The sequence below is a fragment of the Fundulus heteroclitus genome, chromosome 10, assembly GCF_011125445.2.
Source record: "Fundulus heteroclitus isolate FHET01 chromosome 10, MU-UCD_Fhet_4.1, whole genome shotgun sequence".
NCBI classification, from domain to species: Eukaryota; Metazoa; Chordata; class Actinopteri; order Cyprinodontiformes; family Fundulidae; genus Fundulus; species Fundulus heteroclitus.
In genome coordinates, this window is record NC_046370.1 from 17167822 (window position 1) to 17176030 (window position 8209).

At 38.5% G+C, this 8209-nt stretch overlaps 1 protein-coding gene across 22 annotated transcripts in view; it reads left to right on the forward strand.

Moving 5' to 3' along the window:
- Positions 1-8209, forward strand: part of LOC105937898 (ankyrin-3-like) — a 143599-nt gene that overhangs the window by 101380 nt on the left and 34010 nt on the right. For 16 of the 22 annotated variants that reach the window (XM_036142139.1, XM_036142148.1, XM_036142143.1 and 13 more), the window contains 8 exons: positions 711-922; positions 1042-1249; positions 2731-2827; positions 2922-3150; positions 3520-3645; positions 6065-6187; positions 6698-6724; positions 7240-7321. In XM_036142139.1, coding sequence (XP_035998032.1) covers positions 711-922; positions 1042-1249; positions 2731-2827; positions 2922-3150; positions 3520-3645; positions 6065-6187; positions 6698-6724; positions 7240-7321 — 1104 coding nt within the window. The remainder of the gene's footprint in view (positions 1-710; positions 923-1041; positions 1250-2730; positions 2828-2921; positions 3151-3519; positions 3646-6064; positions 6188-6697; positions 6725-7239; positions 7322-8209) is intronic. The other 6 variants (XM_036142154.1, XM_036142141.1, XM_036142151.1 and 3 more) reach the window with 1 other exon arrangement.

Below are 8209 nucleotides of genomic sequence, written 5' to 3' on the forward strand. Positions count from 1 at the left end.
TATTGCTTGCCACACCAGAGACAATAAGGTGCTGGATTTGTTACATGTTAACCCAAAGGAGGCATAAAGCTCATCACCTCTCTCTCCCCTGGAGGGCTCAGACCACAACCAAGTTCATCTCCAGCCTGTGTATAAACCACTTGTACACAAAGAACCAGACGAGACACATACAGTCAAGTGATGATCTGAGAAGAATGAAGAAGGTCTGAGGGACAGTTTAAGCTCCATTGTGTGGGAGGAGCTCTGTGCTTCTCATGGAGTGCACATGAACACACACATTTAGTTAACCTTTAAATTTCTACGCAGCTTTCTCCCTAATCTGTCTGCTGTGTTCCTTGGTATTCATGACGCTGATTGTTCACTAGTCTTCTTAAACAAACCTCTGGGGCCTTCGTAGAACAGCTATATTTATACTGAAATTGCATTAAAAAAATATGATGTACTCTACTAATTAGGTTGTGTCTGAAGGCAGTTGATTGCACTGGACTTTATTTAGAGGTATCAGGATAAAGTATGTGTTCTTTTTCTCCTCCTTTACCATTATGCTCTACTTTGTTTGTCCATTGCATAAAAACCCTATTGAAATGCATTACAGTTGTGGTTGTTTCGTTAACTTTGTGGAAAAGTTTGAAGCATGTGAAGACTTCTTCAAGGCACTGTACTTATCATGATGTGACTGATCTTCTACAACATTTACACTTTCGTTATAGAACTGGATAGCCCTGAGGAGCTGGAGAGGAAGAGGATCTGTCGCATCATCACCAAGGACTTCCCACAGTACTTTGCTGTGGTGTCCCGGGTCAGACAGGAGACCCATCAGATGGGACCAGAGGGCGGAACTCTCAGCAGCCGGAGCGTCCCATTGGTTCAGGCTTCCTTCCCTGAGGGGGCGCTAACAAAAAAAATCAAAGTCGGATTGCAGGTGGGTTTAAGGCTATACATGTCTATTGCTACTTCTCTTTAAAGTGCTTTGAAGTATCAAGAAATATGACATAGTGTAAAAAATAAACTTCTAAGTAACTGTTGCTTCTCTTCTGCCAGGCCCAGCCGATTCCTGAGGACACTGTAAAGAAAATTCTTGGTAACCGAGCAACCTTCAGCCCCATTGTTACCGTGGAGCCCAGAAGGAGGAAGTTCCACAAGCCCATCACCATGACGATCCCCATACCTCCGCTCTCAGGGGAGGGGCTTACTAACGGTTACAAAGGAGACAGTACACCCTGCCTCCGGCTCCTCTGTAGCATTACAGGTTAGCTCTGGTATTTATAGATCTTTGCAGCTGTCAAGTATATAAAAAGACATGGCCACTTTTTACACTAAATAAAAGCAACTAATACATAAACACTGAAAGCAAGTATTAGGGTTAGGTATGTGTTAGTGGGATGTTGTAAATAATACTCAGGTCAGACTAAATTACATTTACTAAATGCTTGTCTTGAAAAAAAATGTGTTAAGGAGCATTAACTTCTTAAATGTAATGATACCAAGATAATTTATATAGGTTAAAAAAGTTTGACTGCTGTAATGTTTTGAAAGCTGCGATCATTAAATGTTCTTTAATTTACATTGAAACATGAGAAAAATATTGACCTAAAAACTGAAAAAGAATTGCAGAGTTTCATACATTGTTTTAGATGATTCTACTCTTCTTGTTGAACCAAAACTTCAGAGATATTTTGGCCATATTTATTGTATGTTAGCCTTGAAGATGCTTAAATTTGCAAACCACATTTAAATAAAAAGCTGTTACTGAGGGAGGGACAATAATGTAATTGCCAGTCTGGAAACAGCGGAAGAAAACCGCAGCTGCAGACTTGCTGATAGTGACATACCTGTTATCATTTCAGACTAAATATTTTACAATTTAAAATGTTTCCGGCAAATTTGAGTAAACAGTGCCATGTTTTTGTGTTGTGTTTCTATGGTCTCTGAAGTTGGTAAATTCAGGATCTCCTTTAAAGGTGCTCCTTAAACAGTGTGGTGGTGATGGGATCAACCAGACAAGTTAATATTGTAGTCAAACCAGTCTCTTAAAAAGTATTCACAACCCTTGGATTTGTCCGTACTTAAGATAGGATAAGATAGACTTTATTGATCTCACAGTGGAGAAATTCTCGTGTCACATTGGCTCAATAATCAAAAGAAGGTGCCAAAAGGAGGAAAAGGTGCATAAGGTATATACAGTGCATCCACATATATACAGTGGATCGGGAAAAAAATAAATAAAGCAGAGATTTAAGATGACTTATGTACATTTAAGGTGATTTATATACATATGGATTTGACGTTGTACATTAAAGTGGTACCAGGTAAAGAACAACAGTGTGGTAGTGAGATAACTATATCAGCTGAAGTCTCTTATGTAACAGGTTATTAAATAGGAATTGCACATTAGTTATTGCACAAGTTATTGCAGCTATAGTGCAGCATTGTAAAGTCTGATGTCAGCAGGGATGAATGACCTTTTTGGGTAGCATAAAAGTGGCATGCTTAATACAAGTGGAAACCATGTAGTCTTTTTTTTCCACATAAATCCTAGTAAAATACATAAAGGTTTGTGATTGTCAGAAAAAAATACATTAGAAAAAAAGTTCAAAGCATATGGCAGTGGCAGACTGTAAAAAGCAGAAAATAGAAGTTGCATTGGTTTACTTTTATTTTTTTATGTGACTAGTTTATCTTTTGATTCTAAAGGAATCTCATTTGGTTTGAAATATTATCTGTATGCAGGTGGTACATCTCCAGCACAGTGGGAGGATATCACTGGAACAACCCCCCTCACGTTTGTCAACGATTGTGTCTCTTTCACTACTAATGTCTCTGCGAGGTGAGACATAAACACACCGACACCACAATAGTGTTATGGATTTATACACATGTGAAACCTCTACTTGTTTCTGTCTTTTTGTTCCCTTGTGCAGGTTCTGGCTAGCAGACTGCCACCAGATCCCCGAGACGGTGAGCTTGGCCACTCAGCTCTATAGAGAGCTGATCTGTGTGCCCTACATGGCAAAGTTTGTTGTGTTTGCTAAGATGAATGATCCAGTGGAGTCCAGCCTGAGGTGCTTCTGCATGACAGATGATAAGGTGGACAAAACCCTGGAGCAGCAGGAGAACTTTGAGGAGGTGGCAAGGAGCAAAGACATAGAGGTACACAGTTTTTCTGCACATTGTTTATTTAACACAGTACTTCCAACCCTTCCAAAATTAAATGAATGTTAAAATATTAAGTGTAACGAGTAACGTAGATTCTCTAAGGCCTTTTTGGAGCTAGCTAAAGATCTGTTTTACAAAGTTTAAAACAATTTGGAGGCTATGGTTAAATAATTTAATAGCTTTATGGAGGTTACTGATGTCTTTTAAGGTTAAATGTTTAAACTGATGCAATAAATCAAGCATTTTATCTAATCTTCCCAAATGATTGCACAATTAATCCTTTATTAGATGTTCTTATTTTCTTAATTAGGAAAACTATTTCTTTGTCATTTTCTTTGCTTTCTTGATTCTTGTTCATTTCAGGTTCTGGAGGGAAGACCCATCTATGTGGATTGCTATGGGAACTTGGCTCCGCTGACCAAAGCTGGTCAACAGTTAGTTCTTAATTTCTACGCCTTCAAGGAAAACCGTTTGCCCTTCTGTGTTAAGGTACTCTAACGTTAGTCATCCTCCAGTACCGATGTAAAGGAGGAAGAATAATGCAGAAACATTTACACTGTGCCTTGCAAATGTGTTCATAAACCTGAACCTTCTTCATATTTCTTCACACTACAAAGACAAACTTCAATGTATTTTGCTGATATCTTACAGAGTACACCATCACAAAGTTGCACACAATTGTAGAGAGGAAGGAAAAGGATAAAGCTTTTCACCATATCTGGCGAACATTTGGATCAGGGTGAAAACATACTTATGACAAATGACAAGTATAAAAAAAACTTCAAAGGGTATTAATACTTTTGCAAGGCACTGTAGACTTAATTACTGGAAGCTTGGTGGGATTACAGTGAGATAAATTGCTTCATCTCAGCTATCATTTTACAAATATCAGCAAATAATGGTCACATGCAGAATTCTTCACGGTGCCATTTCCTGCCCCATGATTATTTGCAATGCAGTGTATGTGCTCGGGAAAACGGGAAACCGTCAAAATTCCTGCATTTTGGGGGAGGTTTTATTTTTATTTTTTTTCACCTAGTGGCATTAAGGGACCCCCCTTACATTAAATTAAAATTGGCTGCACAATCAATTGTCAAATCCTTGATTGAAAAACACTGGTTAATATCATACATTAAAAACACAGCTAATGAATAATTTCAAAAGCACATGTACAATAGCATGAAGTAGGCTCAAAGATTCCAAAAAAGCAACACATCATAGCCCATGTGAAAGAAATTCAAGAACAGACGAGAAACAGTCATTGATACCTATCAGTCTGGTAAGGGGTATTACAATGCCATATCATAGGTGTTGGGGACTCCAGGGAACCACAACGAGAGCCAATGTCCACAAATGGAGAAAATTTGAAGCAGTAGTGAACTTTTCCAGGGGTCGCAGTACTACAACTGTGCATCCACAACTAATCCTTCTTATGCTCTGCTGGCCTCACTTGTCCGAGTTAAGGTCAATGTTCATTGTTTTACAGTTAAAAAAAAGTGGCAAAAATGGCATCGAAGCCATATCCGCGGTGAAAATGCCGTCACACAATTACTAAAAAAATCTTCATGATCCCCAACACTGCTGGGGAAATATTCTATGGACTGACAAGACAAAGAAGTGACCTTTTGACAGGTGTCTGTCCTGTTACATCTGGCATAAAGCTAACACAGCGCAGTTGCTTTGAAGCTTCAGACCTGGATGACTTGTCATATTTTAATGGAATCTCTTATTCTGTTATCAACAAGAAAATTTAGAGGGTACATTTCCAGATGTGTCTTTATGTTGGGGTGTTTTCACACCTGAGGTGTTGGGTCTGTTTAAAACAAACCCCCGGTTTGTGTAGATGTGAGCATACTAATTGCACTAGGTTGCAGACCTACAGAAATGTACTAAGACTATATGGAGGAGGTGATGGTGATTTGGTTCCAAAACTATTCTAGATAGGTTTGTTTATGATGTGAATATGATCTGATCTAGTTCTGACACAGTTAAGGCTCAACACTGTTAGCTTGATCCAAACTCCATTCCCTTAGCCAGGTTTGCATCTTGGTAGAGTAAACAAACCAATAAACAATGTCCGTGCATTTTTTATTGTTTTTTGTAAAGCATGAAGCCCTAAGCAACTTTCAAGACATCTTTCCAATATCATTCAGTACACTTCTCAGATATGTTTTTTTCCTGAAATAGTATCCAGAAACACTTAAGATACAGCTTGAATGAATTCTCCAGGTTTCTGACAAGCTAGGAATACAGCATCTCCTTTCTGTATTTACATTTGGTTCTCCTGCCCTAGACATATCTCACCATCAACAGACTGAACGTTGTCGCTTGGATAGGTTTTGGTTCGCTTGGAGTTATCGCGGTGTAAAACAAAACTGAACCACTGGAAAATTCACACGTCAGAAATTGTTTCTGACCAAAGTAAACTCACTATATGAAAATGTATTTAGCTCATGTTCAGTGCGTTAATGTAGCAAAACAATTATCCAAAAGAACTGGTTTTGGAATGGTCTAGTCAAGACTCAAGATTTGCTCTTCCTAAAGATTTGGTTGAATGAAAACAAGAGTTGGTTAAAATCCTTCTACGGCGATGTAAAAGACTCATTTCCACTTAACGCAAACACTTGATTGCAGTGCTCGTCATCGGAGTTGGTAGAACCAGTTATTATGTTTATGGGGCGATTACTTTTTCTGCATTTTGTATTTCCTTGGGGTGTCTTAGTGTAAAACAAAAATATATGTGACAAGTGTGACCAAAATCAAGAACAGAGGATATCTGTAAGGAAGCAAGTACTTTTTTACAGCACCGCAAATGCGGCTGCTTAACATCCATGCTATTTATTTAAGGAATCTGCAACAGAACAAACAACTCAAAGTAATATTTGGAGATGCATTTCCCTCTCTTCAGGTTAGAGATCCCAGTCAAGAGCCTTGCGGTCGCCTCACTTTCCTTAAAGAGTGCAGGTCAACAAAAGGCTTCCCACAGACCGCTGTGTGCAACCTGAACATCACGCTTCCCACAGTGAAAAAGGTAAGGTAGCAGGAACTCTCCATTCTGTCTTCACATCCACAACCATACTCATGGTTAGGGTGTTATTCGGCCCCACGGTACAGATAGGTGAAAGACAGAGGTAGAATTTTGGCAACGCTGCTGCCACTGTGTCTTTTATCTGTTTAAAGCTTCTCTCTGTTTTAGTCACTGGTTATCTCTGCAGTGGATTTGTGTACTTGGCTGTTTTATTTTGATTCTTCCTGCCTTTTGATTTGGGTGATTTTGGCTGAGGGCTTGTGTGCTTTAGATTTTTATTTATCTTTTGTTTTTGGGCTGGATTCATTTGCTGTTTCTGCTTCTGGATGTTGCCGCTTTGCCTATAATTTTTTTTTCTGTGTTCGTTTTTATTTTCTTTGATTTTGCTGAAGTGTCTGCACTTCTGCATTTAGGCTTCTGCCAATCACTCCTTTTTCACTCCCTGATGTTTCTTTTCCCCCTGCTTTCCATTATGTTACTCCCCTTGTTTCTACAATGCATCTTGGGAACCAGGAATCGGAGTCAGATGCCGAGGACGAGGTAAACCACACGTTCCCCACCATGTGCTGTCCTCTGCGCCAGATCAATTGCAGTCCCGCTCTGCTCTTTAGCCTTTATTATTTTCCATTTTTTGCAAGGGCCATTACCAGCTGTCCTTATCCATATCCGCCTCTAGTTGCATAGTTTTGCATGATATATTGTAACAAAAAAAAAACAGATAATATCTTCTCTCCAGCCGTTATCCCTTGCACACTCCATTATGAGACAAAACTGGCTCTAAAGGATTTATGAACTTCCTAAATTTGACTTTTTGCAAATTTAAGGAATTATGCTTTAGAGATTTTAAACTAATAGTAACTAAATTGCCTTTTTTATTATAATAACATCTAATGTAGCTAGGATAGTAATAGACTGGTTCAAACATAAGTATAAATTACTACAGACTGTAAGGTTTGGTTTACTTTCATAATTAAAAAAGTGCTCAATTTGTAGCCCCTTTCAATACAGGGTGACCTAAAACTTATAGGATTTTGTGTTGTTTGCTATTGTTGCAGACTGAAAAGCCAGATCGACGTCATACCTTTGCATCCCTAGCCTTACGTAAGCGCTACAGCTATCTGACCGAGCCTGAAAAGAGTGAGTTTGACTTCATCATTAATAAACCCATTTGATGAGTTCATGCAAATTATGCAAAGTTTATTACATCGATAAGTGTGCAAAGAGGTTTAATTAACCTGTAAAATGACTACTGTGTAGAAATTCCTTTCTAATTGTGACAAACACATATTTCTCATCCCGCATATGACATGTACTGCCTATGTGCTTATTCACAACATGGTACATATTTTTGCATGAGTGGTTTTTTTAAGTTTTGTGTGCTGTGCTTGCCCACGTTGTGAAGTGTATGCCTTTCGAGTTCCCATGCTGTGTTTTGCAATTTTAAATTCTGCAAATTTTACTTTAACTTACCAACAACGAGTCATCATTTTGGATGGAAGTAAAAGTAAAATTCAGTTTGTGTGTCATTTATGCTGTTGGATTTTTAAAGCTCTTTTGTTGGCTTCGTGGCAGTGTTGCAGCCTAGTTTGGTAGAAGAATGCATGCTGGAGGTCTTGAGTTGCTTTTTTAATTTTTCCACACTCTGCTTGTCACAGGTTTGATGCTGCATGGGCTAAAAATGGGCTAAAGCTGGGTTTTGGACAGAACATTTTGTCATATTTTGTTGGTTTTATTTTAGAAAAAAAAAAGGAAGCTGGGAAGTTCTGCTGCTCTGTGCTTTATTTTATCGTAGAGTCCAATTTGCCTGTGAAAAAGACTGTCCTTTTTGGGCCAAACAGATAAAAGGCACTATAAAAAGTGGTCTGAATTTCAAGCCAGAGACAATATCCTGGTATTAGAATGTTTGAAGTCCAAAGAGAGAAGTTGTTTTTTTGTGTTCATCATGGTGCTCTTGTCTTGCCATTATTTTGTCTCTCAGCTGTCAATCATTGTCTTTGCCAATTTACTTTGCTGCTTTATGTGCTT